The 21,988-nt window shown below is 47.7% G+C and overlaps 1 protein-coding gene across 2 annotated transcripts in view; it reads right to left on the reverse strand.

Moving 5' to 3' along the window:
- IKBIP (IKBKB interacting protein) overlaps window positions 1-21,988 on the reverse strand; it is a 40,635-nt gene that overhangs the window by 10,705 nt on the left and 7,942 nt on the right. The window contains exon 3 of one of the 2 annotated variants that reach the window (XM_068278321.1): window positions 7,170-8,435. The exons of the other annotated variant lie outside the window; for it this stretch is intronic. Coding sequence (XP_068134422.1) covers window positions 7,632-8,435 — 804 coding nt within the window. The 3' untranslated portion in view covers window positions 7,170-7,631. Of the gene's footprint in view, window positions 1-7,169; window positions 8,436-21,988 lie in introns of those variants that run through there. 2 annotated transcript variants of the gene reach the window in all.

The following is a 21,988-nucleotide window of genomic DNA, read 5'->3' on the forward strand; positions in this document are numbered from 1 at the left end:
AGATTAGAGACAATATTTGTCACTATCTCGGAGGGTAAACAGAAGAGAGGAATTCCCTGTTCAATACGCCCGCCAGGGGCGTTCCTGCAGGATTTCCAGAGCTGCCACTGGGCAGCTGCCCCTGGCCACGCCTCCTGCCACTCTCCCGCCTCCCTGCATGCTGAGAGACACAGGCTATCATTCATAAAAGTATATTCGGTAAAAAAATCTGGGTGGGAAAATACCGCATTCGGTATTTTAGACTTCTGTGTGCTCATTCATAAAAATGTTTACCGTTGCGATAGAGGTTCGTGATTTGCCGAACTAGGCTGGCGGTAACATGAGAAGCTGCCGAGTTGATACATTTTCTCCGTGCAGAGACAGCGTTACAATAAAAGAGGCATCCCCAACTTCCTATTAGATGTGCATTTTATTTGTAACACTGCTTCCCTTTGACCTGAATCTGCACTGAATATGTCTATTAGTCTTTCTAAACAATCTGTTTATTTGCCACAGCTTAGAAGAACTTCAAGAATGGTTACACATGCCAGCTTTCTGATGTAAAAAAAACCTATGAAAACAGGTACACAAGAGGTTAAAAAAAAAAAAACACAGCCTGGGGTATTCCGGGAAGCCTTGTTTGTTCTGCTCTCACTGCTGCTGCCTGGGAGATCTGTCTCCATTAACTTTGCTCTTATCCGCACCCTTATCGCCTCTTCAAAGCAGGCGGTATGTTCCGTCCCAATACCGCCTGCTCTAATCTTTATGAACTGACATTTACTGACATGTGCTGGAGGTGTTCACCACACAAAGCGGTAATTTAGCTCACTGCTCGGGAATGTCAGCTTTTCATGCAGTAACAGCCTTTATGAATGCACATTTTGCTAAGTGCTCGGTAAAGTCAGCTGTTTTCAGCATTTCCGCATGCGGGAGTGCTTTATGAATGATAGCCACACAGTCTCTCCTTGCAGTGACATGACCCAGAGGTCACGAAAGTGAAAGTGGGCCACTGCGGCCCACAGGAGCAGCGGTTTTGTAGGCTATCTGATCCGCCCAGCCCCCCGAATCAGGTAGCATCTTTTTTTTTTTTTCTTTAAATAATTTGAAGAGCCCACCTTGGGATCTCTTTAAAGAGAATCTGTACTGTAAAATTCTTACAATAAAAAGCATACCATTCTATTCATTATGTTCTCCTGGGCCCCTCTGTGCTGTTTCTGCCACTCCCTGCTGCAATCCTGGCTTGTAATTGCCAGTTTTAGGAAGTGTTTACAAACAAAAGACATGGCTGCTAACAGCATGTGATGGGCTGAGAGTAGCTCAGTGTGCGAGTCTTACAAAGCTTGGAGAGGGCCTGGAGAGGGTGTGTATAGCTTCTATCCTATCACAGCAGAGGAGCACATTCCAGCCTGAGTCCGACAAAGCTGACAAAGGAAAGAAGATTAGATGATATAACAGAGATAACACAGCCACTGTGCAACTAGGAAAGGCTGCAGTAAGCCAGAGCACATTAGAACAGGTATAGGAACTTATAAGATAGAAGAAATAAAGCTGGAAATTTTGTTACAGAGTCTCTTTAAGGCTACATGCTGTGACAGTAAATCCAGGCCCAGGGATCCTCCAAGGCTCAGGCCTGTAGCAGGACATGTTATTTCAGGATTTATAGCTTATTGGTGACACAACAGTGCTCTCTACTGTCATCAGCAGAATCAAACATTCTTGCGATATCTCCAGTTGTAAAAATTCAAGATGTTATATGGCTGATTCGGGTCGGGGTGTGACAGGGAAGGAATGCCAAATATGTGACTTACTGAGCTTCTATAATCTACCTATAATATGTAAAATAATTGGCCCATTGCATATATTAGGCCTTAAAGGACACTTGAAGTGAGAGGGATATGGAAGGTGCAATATTTACTTCTTTTAAACAATGCACATTGCCTGGCTGTCCTGCTGATACTTTGCCTCTAATACTTTTACCCATAGACACTGAACTAGCATGCAGATCAGATTTTTCTAACTTAAAGGGGTTCTGTGGATCTTTAAAAAAAACAAAAACCAGACACAGCATCAGGGGAATAATTGGACCGGGACAGGCGGTGGGGAATTTAGGATCATATGAGGACGGCGCAGGACATGACAGCTGCAGGGGGCTGATAGAAGGCCCAGGTAAGTGTCGGTTTTTGTTTTTGTAAAGATCCACAGAACCCTTTTAAAAGGACACCTGACGTGAAAGTGATATGGAGACTGCCATATTTATTTTCTCTTGAACAATACCAGTTGCCTGGCAGGCCTGCTGGACTATTTGGCTGCAGTAGTGTCTGAATCAAACCAAAAATAAGCATGCAGCTAATCTTGTCAAATTAGAAAATGTCAGAAACACCTGATCTGCTGCATGCTTGTTCAGGGTCTATGGCTAAAAATTTTAGAGGCAGAGGATCAACAGGACAGCCAGGGAACTGGTATTGCTTAAAAATAAATATGGCAGACTCCATATCCCTCTTGTTACAGTTGTCCTTTGAAGCATAAAATGAAGCAAACTGCAACCAAAAAGTCCTGTCTTGAAAAATTCTGATACCATGAACCAGAAAACCAGAGTACAGTCAGTTTAAGACTCTGTGGGAGGAGCTGCTGCTTGAATTACATCATCCTGCTGTTCAGACTGGAAGAGGGTGGGCGAAGACTGAATCTCTCTGTAAGACTGCAGCCTTTAGCAAGGGCACTAAGTGACAGTAAGTGGACAGTGTCTGAGATCCTAACAAATTATTTGACATCAGCGAACACAAACACAAGCAAACATTTACACGGACTGCTACACAGATCTCTGAAAACTTGCCCGGAGTGGGACTTTAAACATAAACTTGTATATCTGTGAGCGCTGGTGACAGACCGTGGGGAGCTACAGGGTGGTTTATAAGTCACAGCTGCCTGGCTGTCCCCAGCTGAGCTTCCTGTGGGAAGAATGGGATGTTTTCATTAGTAATTCAGCCTGTCTGTCATTTTGCCCTTGAGCTATTTTTATGAAGAGAGTTTGGAGACGAGCCAGAACACCAGAGCAGGGAGCGAGGGGGGTTTATTATCTCACATAATCACAAACTCTGGTAGAGAGCTGAGCGTACCTGGGGTACATTATTATTATTAAGTATATAGCGCCATTATGTTCTGCAGCACTTTACAGAGTACATAGTCATGTCACTGACTGTCCTCAGAGGAGCTCACAATCTATTCCCTACCATAGTCATAGTCTAATGTCCTTCCATATTATTATTATGTATTTATATAGCACTGACATCTCCTGCAGCACATTACAGAGTACATAGTCATGTCACTGACTGTCCTCAGAGGAGCTTACAATCTAATCCTACCATAGTCATAGTCTAATGTCCTACCATATTATTATTATGTATTTATATAGCATTGACATCTTCTGCAGCACTTTACAGAGTACATAGTCATGCCACTGGCTGTCCTCAGAGGGGCTCACAATCTAATCCTGCCATAGTCATAGCCTAATGTCCTTCCATATTATTGTTATGTATTTATATAGCAGTGACATCTTCTGCAGCACATTACAGAGTACATAGTCATGTCACTGACTGTCCTCAGAGGAGCTCACAGTCTAATCCTACTATAGCCATAGTCTAATGTCCTATCATATTATTATTATGTATTTATATAGCAGTGACATCTTCTGCAGTACATTACAGAGTACATAGTCATGTCACTGACTGTCCCCAGAGGAGCTTACAATCTAATCCTATCATAGTCATAGTCTAATGCCACTACCATACTATCATTATTTATATAGCACTGACATCTTCTGCTGTACATTGTACACAGTATACACAGGAACAGGAAGGGCAGCACAGAGCAATGATAAGACCTGATCTACAAGTCATGTGAGTAAAGCTGTCACACAGGGATGCAGAGATATCAGAGCTGGTGTACACTGTATACAGTATAGACAGGAACAGGAAGGACAGCACAGAGCAATGATCAGACCTGATCTACAAGTCATGTGAGTAAAGCTGTCGCACAGGGATGCAGAGATATCACAGCCGGTGTACAGTGTATACAGTATAGACAGGAACAGGAGGGACAGCACAGAGCAATGATCAGACCTGGTCTACAAGTCATGTGAGTAAAGCTGTCACACAGGGATGCAGAGATATCACAGCCGGTGTACAGTGTATACAGTATAGACAGGAACAGGAAGGACAGCACAGAGCAATGATCAGACCTGATCTACAAGTCATGTGAGTAAAGCTGTCGCACAGGGATGCAGAGATATCACAGCCGGTGTACAGTGTACATAATATACAGTATAGACAGGAACAGGGAGGACAGCACTGAGCAATGATCAGACCTGATCTACAAGTCATGTGAGTAAAGCTGTCACACAGGGATGCAGAGATATCAGAGCTGGTGTAAAGTGTACACAGTATAGACAGGAACAGGAGGGACAGCACAGAGCAATGATCAGACCTCATGTTTGATCATTTTACTGTTCGATTTCTCATAGAAGTGAATGGAAAGAGATAAGAAAAACAAGCGGACGGAAGATAAGAGAATTGAGTGGAGAATCGAGCGACAAAACTGATCGAGCGAAAAAAATACATCATATATTCCCAGCATAAGTAAAGCTGTCACACAGGGATGCAGAGATATCAGAGCTGGTGTACAGTGTACACAGTATACAGTATAGACAGGAACAGGGAGGACAGCACAGAGCAATGATCAGACCTGATCTACAAGTCATGTGAGTAAAGCTGTCACACAGGGATGCAGAGATATCACAGCCGGTGTACAGAGTACAGGCTGCTGTGTACAGTTTATAGTGACAACTGTCTCCACACTGCAAACAGAATGTGACAGTATAGAACTTGTTAAAAAACAAAAAACAAGCTTTATTTCCAAGCCAATAGCATACTAATATACATTTTCTATAACAAGGTCTCCATTTTTGCCGAGGCTTCTGAGAAACAGTGCAAATAATAGAATACAGTGCGTAATACAATTAACATTGCAGTGACTGACTAATGATGTGCAGCTACAATGCTGTAGCGTACTATAAAAGCAGAGGTGATGCTATGTACATTATTAGCACCCTCAGAACAGCACCCAGCCTGCTAGTAAAGACTGTCATCCGAAATAAAAGAATCTTCCCAGTTATAGCCAGGGCCGGATTTGTACTCTTGACTGCCCAAGGCCACTGTCACCAGCCGCCCCCCTTCAGTATAGGTAGCGAGATTACCGCCCCCCACCTTCCCTTCAGTATAGGTATCGAGCTGACTCCTCCACCCTTTCCCTCCAGTATATGTAGCCAGATGACCCCTCCCACCTTTCCCTTCAGTATAGGTAGTGAGCTGACCCCTCCCACCTTTCCCTCCAGTATAGGTAGCCAGATGACTCCCTTAATCCCTCCTTCCCCCCCCCCCCTTCAGTATAGGTAGCCAGCTTGCCTTTACACTGCAGCAGCCATCAGTGTCACTCATTTTTCCACTCTTCTCCAGTGCAGAAGTTTCCTCTTCCTTTCCGTCTCCAATTCTGACCAAGCCAATAGCCACAATGCAAATGTGCACAGAGAGCAAGATGGCTGCTGCACAGGCGGCTGGCAGCAGAGTACCGCGGTCAGGCACTCGCCTGATCTCCCTGCATTGCCGCATTTGCAAGCTTACAAATGCTGCACCAGCTTAGCCTGCTGCTTTGGTGCCCTTGCTCCTGTGGTGCCCTAGGCCATGGCCTAGGTGGCCTTAGCCTAAATCCGGCCCTGGTTATAGCATTTAATGTAATTAATTGCTGAATACTATTTTCCCTTGTTCAGAATATCCTTTGAAATATTCCTGCAAATAACATTTAAGTTATAGAAAACACAGCGCATAAGGGAGAGCTTTAAAATAGCTGTTAGGACTGAACATTGTAGTTCTGAGGTACAGCCATGTACCCCTTCCACTCCCACCCCTTACACACCCCCTGCTGTATCAGTCATGCCCACTCCCACCCTTACACACCCCTTGCTGCATCAGCCATGCCCCCTCCCACCCCATGCTGTATCAGCTGTGCCTCCTCCCACCATTACGCACCCCCTGCTCTATCAGCCATGCCTCCTCCTCCCACTCCTTACACACCTCCTGCTGTATCAGCCATGCCCCCTCCCACTCCTTACACACCTCCTGCTGTATCAGCCATGCCCCCTCCCACCCCTTCTGCTGTATCAGCCATGCCCCCTCCCACCCCTTACACACCCCCTGCTGTATCAGCCATGCCCTCTCCCACCCCATGCTGTATCAGCCATGCCCCCACGCACTCCTTACACACTTCCTGCTGTATCAGCCATGCCCCCACGCACTCCTTACACACTTCCTGCTGTATCAGCCATGCCCCCACGCACTCCTTACACACTTCCTGCTGTATCAGCCATGCCCCCTCCCACCCCTTACGCACCCCCTGCTGTATCAGTCATGCTCCCCCACTACCCCTTACGCACTCCCTTCTGTCTCAGTCATGCCCCCTCTCATCTCTTACGCACCCCCTGCTGTCTCAGCCATGCCCCCTCTCACCCCTTACACACCCCCTGCTGCATCAGCCATGCTCTCTCCCTACTTGCTGTTCACAAAATGTAGACATACAGCAAGTAGACATACGTGAACCGGCCTGCTGTGAACAGCAGAATTTAGACTGAGAAGGGGAGGAGCAGAACCGTCCTGCCAATCAAAACACTGGGATCCTCCTCACAATAGAAGGGACAACAGTGATGTCTCCATGTGCTACTGCATTCCCCAATCGGAACACCCTAACCTGCTAAATTTGCTTAAAACCCAATAACTGCCTCACATTTTTGTAAATGCGATTGATAGTAAATATGCATTAATTATATATATATATATATATATATATATATATATATATATATATATATATATATATATATATATATATATATATATATATATATTTGCAAATTTAGTATCATGTGTATGTAAACCCCTCCCACAAGAAACTCTGAGGACCGTGGTACTGTTTCCTGTCTGTGAACCTTGTTACCTTGTGGGAAATAGCTGTTTACAGCTGTTTCCAACTGCCAAAAAGCATGCAGCAGCTACATCACCTGTCAGCAGTAAAATGTCACCATGTGATAAATGTCAGAATGTAAGTCAGGGAGAGGAAAGATTTTACAATGGGCAAACACTGACTAAATCATTTATACATATTTATTGTAAAAATGAAGCACTTTTTTTAAATTTTTTTCACTGGAGTTCCTCTTTAAGCGAAAAGGGAAGGGGGCGTGGCTGATACAAGTTGGCCAATTGGAACAGCTTAGTGCGGGAGGAAGGGGATGGGTACATCTTATGACTTAGGTCTGAGTCACACTCCATAGCCTGTTGGACAAATGTGCAGTTTAAATTCTCAGGTAAAATATCAGGTCAGGTTGTTAGGTGTACTGTATGAAGCCACCTGATTTACAGAAATGAATGGACAGGAGTAAAAACATTTTTATCCAATTTTTTAGTATAGTTAATTTGCATATTTAGCTTTCAGCCTGGGGTTCAATTGTAAGTGAATGTTCAAAAATCAATTGCCTTTTTTTCTACCCAAAATGATATACAACCTAATGTTCAAAGTGGTGATTAGAAACTGTGCTTTGTCAGTTATTTTCAGTCATTTGATTCCTCCTCGGGCAGCGAGTCATCACTCGTTAAAGATGGCGTTTGCATTTTGTCCTTCAAAGCAGAGAGGTCATTTTGCATCTTCAGAATACTGTTGTCAAGTTGTATCCCCTCCAGGGCATGCTGGATCTCCAAGGTCTCGGAGATGATCTTCAGCAGATTGTCCTCTGTGTTGAACACCTGCACAGTCAGTTCGTTGATCTTTTTGTCAAAGTCAAGCATCTCTCTGGAGATCTTAACGAGACTACGGACAGCATCATCAACGGTTGGCAAGTTGGCGATGCACTCCTGCAGCTTTGGCTCCAGCTGATGCATGTTCTTCTGGACTTCTTCATTTATGTTGGCCAAGTCATCCTGCTCCTTCTCCAGCTGCTCAATGGCCTTGCCATCGTATTCCATGACCGCTGTGATACCTTGAAGTTCTTCATCCTCCTGACGTTTCACGGTTCTCAAGTTCCTCGGTGTGCTGTCTGCAAACTCTTTAAGTCTCTCAGACAGAACTTTGATGGTCTGGTCGGCCGTATTAATTTTTGAAGTCATCTCCTGGTGGAAGGCCTTTGCCTCGGATTTCAAGGAGCCGGTTTCCAAGTTCATCTCTTCCAGGCTATTCTTCCAGGTTTCTGTGACGTTCTGAAATTTTGTGCTGATGTTCTGCATCATTTTGGAAAGTGTCTGTTCTTTGCTTTGAATGCTGTCGATATCGTTGTGGAGATTAGATACTTGCTGCTCTAACTGGTTTACTAGAGAAGATGAGGCGGTGGCTTCGGCAAGGAGGTCATCAGTCGTCACAAGCTGCAAGAGAACGCCCATGTGCTTTAGTGGAACACAAATGACTGCTTTTAATAGAATGCAAAAAGCTAAAAATGGGTTGCAGGCTAAAATATTTAGCAGGATAGGGAGGTAACCATTATACGTCCATATTCTGAGTTTTAGGCTGGTTTCACAGTGGGACGTTACAGGCGCACGTTAGAGCAGCCTGTAACGCTCCCCAACGTACAGCAATGAAAAATCAATGGGCTGTTCACAGTGCCCACGTTGCGTTACATTGAAACGCTGCGCCATAAGACTACTTTACACGCGGCAGAGCCGCGTTAGACTGCTTGCACATGCTCAGTGAAGTTGGGGAGGAGCGGAGAGTGGCCGGGCACATGGCTAATTAATATTCACTGCACGGTGTGACGTGCAGTGTTTACTTCCTGGAGCGGCCGCTCTGTGCGGCGATTGGCCGGGCGGGACCACGTGATGCCGCATGCGTCCAAGAGTATGCATCACGGCATCATGGACGCCAGAGTGAGCTGCACAACGCGGCTCACTCTGACGTCCACATCAGAGAGCACCAGGCGTTGCGTTAGGGGCACGTTATGCGACCTTAACGTCCCCTCTAGCGCAACGTCCTGGTGTGAAACCAGCCTAAAGAAGAATCTCAGCTAATGTTATACCATAGTTCGCATAATGCAAAAGTGCCACTACTGACATCCTCCCTCCCCCCCCCAATCACCAACGTCACCCCCAGCACTTAATATACTCTGGGGGGTTGGGAGGAGGGAGGGGGATATCAGGGAAAAGGATTGGCGGCAGTGATCTGGAGGGTCTGTACCTCCCCGGACTAAAGTAAAGAGCTGACCGAGTGGTGGAAGTCTGACTCAACAGCATCATTTAGTGGTTGGGGGTATTTAAAGGAAACCTCAACCGTGGATATAAAAAAAAAAAAAAAAAAAAAAAAAAAAAAAAAAGTTTCACTTACCTGGGGCTTTCCCAAGCCTCCTGCAGCCGTCCTGTGCCTGCGCAGCTCCTCCAGTGTCCTCCGGTCCCCCGCCGCGGCTTAGTTTAGTTTTCAGCCGACTGCCAGTCGTCCTCCTGCAACGTGTCCTTTTCTTCTGCATTCCGACGTAAAGCACGTCCATGAAACGCATTCCCCGCCGTGAAGCGCGTCCGAATGACACGCTTTACGCCACTTTACGTCGGGGAATGCGGAAGAATAGGACGCGTTGCAGGAGGACGACTGGCAGTCGGCCGAAAACGAAACTAAGCCGCGGCGGGGGACCGGAGGACACTGGAGGAGCTGCGCAGGCACAGGACGGCTGCAGGAGGCTTGGGAAAGCCCCAGGTAAGTGAAACTTTTTTTTTTTTTAATCCACGGTTAAGGTTCCCTTTAAGGGATCCCCACAACAGTATTATATTTATTCTCCGAGGAAGCAGTCAGTACTGCGAAACGCGAGTATCACATTGCAGTAGGTCTGAAGTGTTTCTGCGCTCTGTGACCTGCTTGGTAAGCCGACGTTTCCCTATAAGTTTTTTAGCATGTGTGGTGTTTCTTATCACTAAATTTCTGGGACGCTAATCAGAGTTATCCTTTATTTGTTTTACCTAGCATGTGTTTGTTTGATTATGGATTGGCCACATGCCATTTATAGTTTGAGCATCCCATTCTGGGACCATTGCCATATGGAATATCCGTATAATATATACCCTGGGGACCCCCGCCAAATTGTGGGACCCCCAGCTCTCCTCAGCCTGCGGGTGTCAGGCCTGTAGGGATATCTACTCACGAATCAGCTCCAATGCCCCAATCTAAATCCACACGCTTCACCCTATGTGGCGCGTCCAGTGGCGTAACTAAGGAGCTGTGGGCCCCGATGCAAGTTTTACAATGGTCCCCCCAAGCATTCTATACATAGCAATTGATACGACGCACCAAAACCTGCCAATGGCAGCTACAGTGTCAGAGGTGCAAGAAGGGGATGGGGAACAGTTTGTTAATGATTACCACTATTCAAAGTATCTATAGAAGTGATTATTATGAGCACAGGACCAATAGAGAGCTAATACTACAGTTGAGGGAGGGCCCTTTGGGGCCCCTCTGGCCCAAGGGCCCCGATGCGGTCGCAACCTCTGCACCCCCTATTGCTACGCCCCTGGGTGTGCCCCACTTGAACGGTAGGTGAAGAGACAACACCTGCCCGACTTCGGTTACACCCAGGCCTTAGTGTGGGAGGTATTGGAGCTGAATGCAGGGTGAGCAAATAAACTTTAAGTATCAGCTGAGAGAGAGATCAGCTGACACGAGTGGCAATACATGTCAGCTGAGTAACCAGTAAACATCCTGACTGTGTGTCAGCTATAGCATAGTGGTAGGAGCACTGCCGCTGACGTGAGAAACCAGGGTTCAATCCCAGCCAGGGTCAGCATCATATATTACTATTAATTACATAAACCCCTGCCTAAGTGTCAGCTGACTCTACCTCTGTTGCCTCCTCAGACCATACTGCAGCCGAGAGGAGCGATCCCTTACAGCGGGAGTCTTCTGGCAGGCAGAGCATGGCTACGGGAAGATGGCGCCCAAAGCCCTGCACTGGTAACAATTGGTGATGGTGGTTGGGGGGATGCCACAGGTTTTCTCGCCTGGAGTGACAAACTTTGTTATACTGGACAGTTTATTCTGTATTTACTTATTGGCTAGATGAATGTCTCTTGATTTTGTGGTGTTCATCATCCAGTGCCAGCCACTTCTTATGTCGGACTATGCCCGACACCGGACCCATAAAGGAATAGGCAAATGTCGGACATGGTCCAACAAAAGCGTACTTTTACAATGGTCAGCCCGGCCTGCTGCCACTGAAACTCAGGGCTGTGTTAAATACTATTCCCCTCATGAGCTTTAACAACTTGGGGGCAAACACATATCCAGAGCAGGAGATTTGGGCGCAGCTGGCGCCACCATAGACCGTAATAGGAACTACGGCTTTAGCAGCGCACAGTGAGTAACTTCGGCGCCGTCAGAAGACAGAGCTGAAGTTACTTTTAAAACACTGTAATTCCCTACCATCCACGTGAACCTGAAGGGGGAATAGTAATGAATGCCGCCAGGACTTGTGCAGCAGGGTAAGCCGTATATCGGCTTTATCCTGCGCCCAAGTCTCCCGGTGGCGATTTCACTCGTACTAACTTGGGGGAGATATGCGAGTCGAGCACCAGCTATTGCCGGGGCTGAATTACCTCTTTTTTTTTCTAATTTGAGCTCCAGCAATCACTGGCACCCAAACCAGCCTCTGAGCTCCGCTACAGCCGTAATTCTCATTACGGCCTATAGCGGCACCTGAATGATTGGCGTAGTGTTGTGCTGAAATTAGTTGATCCGCAACACAGGATTGGAAGGTTTTAATTTGCAGAGTTTACCAAGAAAGGTCAATACTGGCAAAATACTAGGACATGAGGATTCAACAGTGGTGTTCACACCAGTATTGGACATTATCGTCCAATTTGCGCCATTTTCGTCTTTCTGTAATTCCCCGGTATCCCAGTGTAATTTCCCCAATTGTTATAAAGGTGTGAGAAATCTATTGGAGCAGAGGCAATACTGTGACTGTAAAAATGTGCATACACACACACACACACACACACACACACACACACACACACACACACACACACACACACACACACACACACACACACCCCTATACACAACACCACACACACACACACACACACACACTGTACACACACTGTACACACACACACACACACACACCCACTGTACACACACACACACACACACACACACACACACACACACACTATAACTCTGGCCCAGAGGGATTGGGACTCCACCCCTAGGGCAATAGTTCTGGCCCTGAGCTTCAAAAATCTTCTGTAGCGCTGTACATAGTACAAAACAAATAGTGGGGAGCATAGATACAAGGGACTTTCAAAACTCTGTACAATCAGGACATCCAGCAATACAAATACAGACAGGTCTGGTGTGTGGTTTGAGACATGACCAATACTGGTACACGTTCATATGATAAATTACAGCAGAATAAGAAACACTAGGAGGAGGTCTCTGCCCTTGTGAGTTTACAATCTAGAGGGTAGTGGGGTGGAGACATTAGGGAAGGGGTTAGCGGATGAGGCAGAGAGCCTCCAATGCTGCCTATTGCAAATTATACAGTAGGCTTGTCTGAACAGGTATGCTTTGAGAAGGGCTGTGGAGTTGAAATCAGAGTTGAGGACCAATTTTTAGGTACCTGGAGTCAGAGTTTTCATAAACTGAGGAGTCGGATGAATTTTGTACCAACTCCACAGCCCTAGTAAGTATTAGACTAATAAGTCAGGGTCAAGCAGTGGGAGCAATTTTGGGGACCTGGAGTCTGGGAAGCAGTAGATTTGGGCGCATGAGACAAGTGGACAAAAAGGGCGCCCCATTCACTTCCATTATAAATATCGTTTAATGGGCGCCGAACAGTGAAAAAAAGGCGCCGGAGATTATTAACGTTTTAACAAAGGCGCCCGGAGATTTTTAAGGATTTATAACTATGTTTGTGATGATTTAACTTTACAAAATGAGCCCGTGACGAATAACGTTTATGAAGATACTAAATCACTATTTCTAAAACATTTCTAAAACATTATTATCCACCCAAAAAAATTATTTACATTTTTTTATTTACATTTTTTATTTATTAATGTCTGTAAAACATTATTATCCATAGGGGTCTTAGGTTTAGGCACCACCAGGGGGGGTCTTAGGTTTAGGCACCAACAGGGGGGTCTTAGGTTTAGGCACCAACAGGGGGGTCTTAGGTTTAGGCACCAACAGGGGGGTCTTAGGTTTAGGCACCAACAGGGGGGTCTTAGGTTTAGGCACCAACTGGGGGGTCTTAGGTTTAGGCACCAACAGGGGGGTCTTAGGTTTAGGCACCAACAGGGGGTCTAGGGGTTAGGGATAGGTACAGGGAGGGTTTAATAAACGTAAATATAAGTTTCACTTTACAAACAGGGAAGATTAACGTTTTAAGAATTGCCGATCTCATACACATTATTTAGTGATTTATAAATTCTTAAAACACTATTTGTAAACGAAATTTTACACAATATTTCAATAAACGATAATACTGTTTATCGTTTACACCACGCGCCCTTTTTTCCCGACGCCCTTTTCGTACGTACGCGTCCGTGGTTTTCATAAACTGAGGAGTCAAGAGTTTTATTTTGTATTATTTATTTTATTTATAAAGCGCCAACATATTATGCAGCGCTGCATAATAGGTAAATGGGATAACACACAAGGTAGGACATACAAGGAGCTCACAACAAAACAAGATCATGCAAATGATTTGATAAAAATAGTTCAGTGTCTTTGGTCACAATATAGTCTGTTCTAGACCACAAGAGGGGTGATGGACAATAAAGATTGCATAATCAAGCTGGATACACTAGGGGGGAGGGCCCTGCCAGAGGCGGGTGGGGGTAGAGACAATAGGTGCGCTTGTTGAGAGGGTGCCCAGCAGAACATATTATGGTGCTGATGTAAGGGGGCAGGCGAGCATGAAAAGGTGAGTCTTGAGGGCTTGTTTGAGGATATTAAAGGTGGGGGCGAGTCTGATGGCTGGTGGGAGCGAGTTCCAGGAGAGTGGGGGCAGCCCTAGTGAAGTCCTGCAGTCATGCATGGGAGTGAGATATGCGCAGTATGAACAGTTGCAGGTCGTTGGAGGATCGTATGGGGCGGGTCGGTATGTGCCTGTGGACAAGATCGGGTATTTTTTGTAACGATCGGTGTCAGCACACAGAGAGAATCTGATTATTGGTGATCTGCAGTATCACCAGCAATGCAGATATATACCCGATTGATGATCTGCAGAATCACCAATAATACAGATATATGACTAACCTCTGGACACCTCTATAGTGTGAGTGTTTGGTGCAACAGTAATGACTTTGAGTGGGACCACCCGAGTGGCAGGTGATCCTTGGCAGTATGAGAATTGCCTCCCTCTGGGAAGTGTGAAGACCTTCCCACAGCCTGAGACTTCCAAAGGGGTGGGGTCCCAGGCTGAATAGCGGGAAGGCCCAGTTGCTAAGTGACACCTAGAAGGTGGGTGTCACAAGCAGGACTGGAGACTAATCTCTCGATAGAGAGGAATAGCTCGCAAAGTCAGGCAGGCTAGGTCGGCAACACACGGGCAGATAAAGTACAGAGACAGAAGGCTGATTCGGTAACCAGGGACAGGTAGGGTTGGCAACAGGTAATCAGATATACGTAGATACCGAATCAGACAGCAGAGGGATAGTCAGAAAGCAATAGGTCATAACATATCAAACAATGCCTAGTCTTAGGTGTGAGGTCCGTGGTCTCAACACCCTGGAACTAGTCTGAAGTATATCACACTGGTAATACTGTATCCCTAGTCTTGGGTGTGAGGTCCGTGGTCTCTACACCCTGGAACTAGTCTGAAGTATAACACAATGATAACACAGTGGCACTTTGCACGTGTTTGCACGTGGCACTTTGCAGTCGGCAAGTGCCACGTGCCGAGTGACAGTCAGGACACTAACTGTCACACTGGCATTACTCAGCAGCACAGCAGTTCTGTAGTAAGCTAACACAGTAGTACTACTACTCTAACAACTACTAACACTGACTGCAGTACTACAGTACTAACTAGTAGTAACTACACAATTACACAGTAATGCTATTCTCTAATCCCTAACCTAAACTGCAGCTAGCTAAGGCTAATAGCTGGCCAGCAGGCAGCAGCTGGCCTGGTCTGTGCACATCACACAAACAGACACATAGCAGCTGCAGCAGCACTGGAGCTCACACTGACTGTCTGTCACAATGAAATCAAGCTAATTAACGATTTAACTATAGTGTAGTGATAGTGAAGGGGTTAATCACTAAACAGCCTTAGGTTTATAACTGTGTACAGGCAGCCCTTGCTACTAGGCCAGCAGCACTGGAGCATGTCTCTCAGTGTGCATTCAGCAAGCTAGGACAATCTGTCTCATCATGGCAGCTCTCAATATTATACAGGGGGGGCTGGCCAGTGTTCCTTTCTGTGATTGGGTGCCAGGGTTTAGGCTGGGAGCCCTTTGATTGGCTCCAGGACGTCATCTCCTTAGTTACAGTATTCTGGATCCGGATATCTGCCTAATATCCGTGGATATCCGCCCAAATATCCGCAGATAGCTATCCAGATTTGGGCCTAACTATCTGGAATCCGAATCCGTTCCGATAGCTGAAAAAAGGTTGGATATCCGGGTTACCCGGATATCCGGAATCCGGATGAGCAGCCCTGTTGTAGATCAGGTCTGATCATTGCTCTGTGCTGTCCTCCCTGTTCCTGTCTATACTGTATACTGTGTACTCTGTACACCAGCCTTCCCCCCCCCCCCCCCCCCCGCAGAGAGTTAAATGCGCAGCGGAGCGGGCTGTCATTAATCTTACCATTGCCTCTCTCCGTACCGGGATCTGGCTCTTCTAGGCTTCCTGCTTCCTGTGACATCACAGGAAGCAGGAAGCCGAGAAGACCAGATGAGATCCCGATGCGGAGAGGCAATGGTAAGATGAATGACAGCCCGCTCCGCATTTAACTCTCTGCAGGCGGGGGGAGGGACACACTGGGGGGCATATTAGGAGGGAGGGAGGGAGAAATAGCGGCCACACATCCCACATAGCATACAGCATCCACTGCGGCTGGTGCCTCGATCAGTTTTTTTTTCCCCCTTGCCCAGCGTTCGGGACAGAAGGGGGGGGGGGGGGCAGTGCGGGATGGCGGAAGGGCCCCTCCAAATTGGGACCGTCCTGATAAAAACGGGACGGTTGGGGCCACTGTACTGTATACAGTACTGTGTACACTGGCTCTGGTATCTCTGCATCCCTGTGTGACAGCTTTACTCACATGACTTGTAGATCACGTCCTGTCATTGCTCTGTGCTGTCCTTCCTGTTCCTGTCTATACTGTATATTATGTACACTGTACACCAGCTCTGATATCTCTGCATCCCTGTGTGACAGTTAAACATGTAGCAGATCAGGTGTTTCTGACTGACTGGATTAGCTGCATGCTTGTTACAGGTGTGTGATTTAGACACTACTTCAGTCAAAGAGATCAGCAGCGCTGCTAATCAACTAGTATTGTTTAACAGGAAATAAATATGGCAGCCTTCATATCCCTCTCACTTCCGGTGTCCTGTAGGTGTTTGGAGAGCGCACAAGACAGAAGAAAGCTCAGAGAATATTACCACTTTTACAAGTGATAATTTCTCTAGTTCCGGTATTATCTGACCCGCCTGATCTCATCTCACAAGGACGATATAATGCGTTCCCCGGATTAGGAGAATGCCCTGTGAAAGCTTTCCTGACGTTTTGTCCTTGTGTGTGATAATGACATCTAATAACGGCAGGGATAGCTGAAGTTCCGCAGTCCGCTGATTATGAAGGCCGCCACCCCCTCTATGAGAACGGCGGTCCGTGTCAGATGCGCACTTTATGTCTGGCAGGACAATCCCAGCGGGACGCTGTCTGGGACGGACGCCGGCGAATTCGCTGAGATCCGCCACGTGGAACTTGAGTAGTCGGCCTCTGAAGGCCCAAGGAGTGACCGCCTCCCATACCAACTAATATGAATCAATGAAGGTGCTGCAGCAACGGCTCAGCGACTGCAAATGAGGCTTACCGACCCTTCATCACGCCCAGGAAAAAGCAGTAACTCTATGTCACACCAAGCAGGCATGCTTACATTGCTAAATGGTACAGAAACGCTATATACTAGTCTACAGTATGATCTCGTTACAGTAAACTCTCATATAGTAAAACTTCCACTATAGTAAACTACCGTATTTTTTGGACTATAGGATACTCCGGAATATAAGACGCACATATGTTTAGAGGACAAAAACCAGGGGAAAAAAAAACCCCATAAACTAAACCTGGTGTGTCCTTGTTACAGGAGCGTTTTGTAGATGTTCTCCCCCAATTACTGTGTCCTCCTCCTGTCCCCCTTGGTGTCCTCTATTCATACCTCCCAACTTTTTGAGATAAGAAAGAGGGACACTTAAGCCATGCCCTGCCACACCCCTAGTCAAACCCCGGACACACCCCTAGTCACACACACACACCCTAAAGATTTCATAAGAAAAATATGCTGTTTTATTATTCAAACCACACTGGTCCTTTCTAACCTGGTTCATTTTCCTTCATATTAACATTTGAAAATAAGAAATATATCAATTTAAAGGATGGAAATAAAGAGTCAAACATTTTTCAGAAAAAAAAAAAAAAAATCATATATTTATAGATCTGTACATCAGTCAAAAAAAGAGGGACAAATGAGGAAGAAAGAGGGACAGGGTCACCAAAGCGTGAAGGCTGGTTCAGACGGACGCTTGCGGAGCGTTTACCGCCAGCGTTCGGGGCTTGGCGTTAAAACGCTCCCATTCAAGTGAATGGGAGCGTTTGTACCAAGCTTTCACGCGGCGTTTGGGTCCCGATTTTCCCTGGCATTCGAGTAGCCCCTGGAAGCTACATGTAGCTTCCAGGGGCGGTTAACCGCGACGGGTAATGTCCCCCTAGGGGAAGAAAAAACGCGACCACATCCGAACGCAACGCGAACGCTGCTGAAAGCCCGAACGCATTGCCGCCCCGACGCCAATGAACGCGACACCTCCAAACGTCCGTCTGAACCAGCCCTGACTGTCCTTCCAAAAGAGGGAAAGTTGGGAGCCACGGTGTATTGACTCCTGTGTCCCCCAGTGTCCTCATCTACTCCCCCCGAAAAATGCAATTAGCGGAAGCAGCCGAGTGTATCTCTCACCCAATTCTGGGAGCCCGTGCAAATCAACTGCTTCTCCTCTCGCTCGCTGTTCCCCTAGTGGCTGTCGCATGCAAATGGCACGACCAGGACATGCTGGCACTAGGGCGAAGACTGAGTGAGGGATTGATCGCTGCGGGCTCCCTCGGGTCAGGTGAGAGATACATGCGTGCGGCTATCACTAATTTAATTACCAGGACCAGATTTACCTCACAGGAGCCTATAGGCACAGATTTCCTGGCACTCTAGACTGAACCTACAAACCCCCGCCGAAGAGCACTGCAAGTGTGCTGGCTGGCCCAGCTGTCACTTCTCACTTACTTCCTTTGACAAGCATAGGTAGCTACAGGTGTCCCTTAACATTAAGTAGCCAGAAATACCCCCAGTATTCAGTAGCTAGAGGTTCCCCTGTCTGAAGGGAGATCTGGGCAGTAGAATGCTGAGAGCAGGGCGAGTAACCTCTCATTTACACTCTCATCTCATTAGGACTCTGCATAGGGAGGGTGGGAGGTGCTTGGGGAAGCCAGTGAGCTGCCTTTCCATCATCAGGCGCCTGTAGGCATGTGCCTATAGTGCCTTATGGTAAATCCTGCCCTGCTAATTACATTACAGAGGGACAGAAGAAGACACGGAGGAGTGGAGGAGGACACGGGGACACTACAGGGAGTCATCGATATCACGGCGGCTAATACTGGTAAGTGTTCATATGCTAAGTCTATGGGAGTAACTCCTGGTATAGTAAACCTGGATATAATAGAACTTCTGTTATAATAAACCTGTTCTTTGGCCCCTGCGGTATTCTGTATCTGGCTGTAGTGGACAGTGGGCGGGGTCATGCGTCATATGTCAGTCAGAGATCCATGAGCCGTGGTTGGTGGGCGGACGGGCAGCCACTTGTAGCCTGCTTGTTATCTCCACACTACCACAACCAGCGAGGATTACCTCAAAAGCACCAGCCGGGGAGACCTGTGCTTCCTGTGCAAGCTGCTGCCTGATTACTGAGGGAATTTCCTGTTATCTGTGACTTGCTTGTGCATGGCTGCAACACTACAACATCATGCAGGCTGCACAGAAATGTGGACAGAGGAGCACACTATCAGTACTGTACCTGCATTTACTGGTGAGACCTGTGCTTTCTGCGCAAGCTGTTGCGTGATTGGTGCAGGCAAATCCCCGCATATGGAGCACTGTGCATTTTGGTCTAGCTTAGAGGCGATCTGTGCTTGCTTGCTGAAGCATGGGGGAGGAGGGGGGCAGAGCCTGTCTACTCCTGGCGATCATCGTATCTCCTCCACTTCCTGGTTAGTTAGTTACACATAGAAGCAGATTATCTCTCTGTGATAGGCTGGCTCAGAGGTACAGGTAGAAGCAGAGCACCTCTCTGTGATAGGCTGGCTCAGTGGCACAGGTAGGAGCAGAGTACCGCTCTGTGATAGGCTGGCTCAGTGGCACAGGTAGAAGCAGAGTACCTTTCTGTGATAGGCTGGCTCAGTGGCACAGGTAGAAGCAGAGTACCTCACTGTGATAGGCTGGCTCAGCGGCACAGGTAGAAGCAGAGTACCTTTCTGTGATAGTTGGCTCAGTGGCACAGGTAGGAGCAGAGGACCTCTCTGTGATAGGCTGGCTCAGTGGCACAGCTAGAAGCAGACTACCTCTCTGTGATAGGCTGGCTCAGTGGCACAGGTAGAAGCAGAGTACTGCTCTGTGATAGGCTGGCTCAGTGGCACAGGTAGAAGCAGAGTACCTCACTGTGATAGGCTGGCTCAGCGGCACAGGTAGAAGCAGAGTACCTTTCTGTGATAGGCTGGCTCAGTGGCACAGGTAGGAGCAGAGGACCTCTCTGTGATAGGCTGGCTCAGTGGCACAGCTAGAAGCAGAGTACCTCTCTGTGATAGGCTGGCTCAGTGGCACAGGTAGGAGCAGAGGACCTCTCTGTGATAGGCTGGCTCAGTGGCACAGGTAGAAGCAGAGCACCTCTCTGTGATAGGCTGGCTCAGTGGCACAGGTAGAAGCAAAGGACCTCTCTGTGATAGGCTGGCTCAGTGGCACAGGTAGAAGCAGAGTACCTCTCTGTGATAGGCTGGCTCAGTGGCACAGGTAGAAGCAGAGGACCTCTTTGTGATAGGCTGGCTCAGTGGCACAGGTAGGAGCAGAGGACCTCTCTGTGATAGGCTGGCTCAGTGACACAGGTAGAAGCAGAGTACCTCTCTGTGATAGGCTGGCTCAGTGGCACAGGTAGAAGCAGAGTACCTCTGTGATAGGCTGGCTCAGTGGCACAGGTAGAAGCAGAGTACCTCTCTGTGATAGGGTGGCACCGGTAGAAGCAGAGTACCCCTCTGTGATAGGCTGGCTCAGTGGCACAGGTAGAAGCTGAGTACCTCTGTGATAGGCTGGCTCAGTTGCACAGGTAGAAGCAGAGTACCTCTTTGTGATAGGCTGGCTCAGTGGCACAGCTAGAAGCAGAGTACCTCTCTGTGATAGGCTGGCTCAGTGGCACAGGTAGGAGCAGAGGACCTCTCTGTGATAGGCTGGCTCAGTGGCACAGCTAGAAGCAGACTACCTCTCTGTGATAGGGTGGCACAGGTAGAAGCAGAGTACCTCTCTGTGATAGGCTGGCTCAGTGGCACAGGTAGAAGCAGAGTACCTCTCTGTGATAGGCTGGCTCAGTGGCACAGGAAGAAGCAGAGTACCTCTCTGTGATAGGCTGGCTCAGCGGCACAGGAAGAAGCAGAGTACCTCTCTGTGATAGGCTGGCTCAGCGGCACAGGAAGAAGCAGAGTACCTCTCTGTGATAGGCTGGCTCAGTGGCACAGGTAGGAGCAGAGGACCTCTCTGTGATAGGCTGGCTCAGGGGCACAGGTAGAAGCAGAGTACCTCTCTGTGATAGGCTGGCTCAGTGGCACAGGTAGAAGCAGAGGACCTCTTTGTGATAGGCTGGCTCAGTGGCACAGGTAGAAGCAGAGGACCTCTTTGTGATAGGCTGGCTCAGTGGCACAGGTAGGAGCAGAGGACCTCTCTGTGATAGGCTGGCTCAGTGGCACAGGTAGAAGCAGAGGACCTCTTTGTGATAGGCTGGCTCAGTGGCACAGGTAGAAGCAGAGGACCTCTTTGTGATAGGCTGGCTCAGTGGCACAGGTAGGAGCAGAGGACCTCTCTGTGATAGGCTGGCTCAGTGACACAGGTAGAAGCAGAGTACCTCTCTGTGATAGGCTGGCTCAGTGGCACAGGTAGAGGCAGAGGACCTCTCTGTGATAGGCTGCCTCAGTGGCACAGGTAGAAGCAGAGTACCGCTCTGTGATAGGCTGGCTTAGTGGCACAGGTAGAAGCAGAGTACCTCTGTGATAGGCTGGCTCAGTGGCACAGGTAGAAGCAGAGTACCTCTCTGTGATAGGGTGGCACCGGTAGAAGCAGAGTACCTCTCTGTGATAGGCTGGCTCAGTGGCACAGGTAGAAGCAGAGTGCCTCTCTGTGATAGGCTGGCTCAGTGGCACAGGTAGAAGCAGAGTGCCTCTCTGTGATAGGCTGGCTCAGTGGCACAGGTGGAATCAGAGTACCCCTCTGTGATAGGCTGGCTCAGTGGCACAGGTAGAAGCAGAACACCTCTCTGTGATAGGCTGGCTCAGTGGCACAGGTAGAAGCAGAGCACCTCTCTGTGATAGGCTGGCTCAGTGGCACAGGTAGAAGCAAAGGACCTCTCTGTGATAGGCTGGCTCAGTGGCACAGGTAGAAGCAAAGGACCTCTCTGTGATAGGC

This window comes from Hyperolius riggenbachi, chromosome 3, assembly GCF_040937935.1.
Source record: "Hyperolius riggenbachi isolate aHypRig1 chromosome 3, aHypRig1.pri, whole genome shotgun sequence".
In the NCBI taxonomy this organism is placed as follows: domain Eukaryota; kingdom Metazoa; phylum Chordata; class Amphibia; order Anura; family Hyperoliidae; genus Hyperolius; species Hyperolius riggenbachi.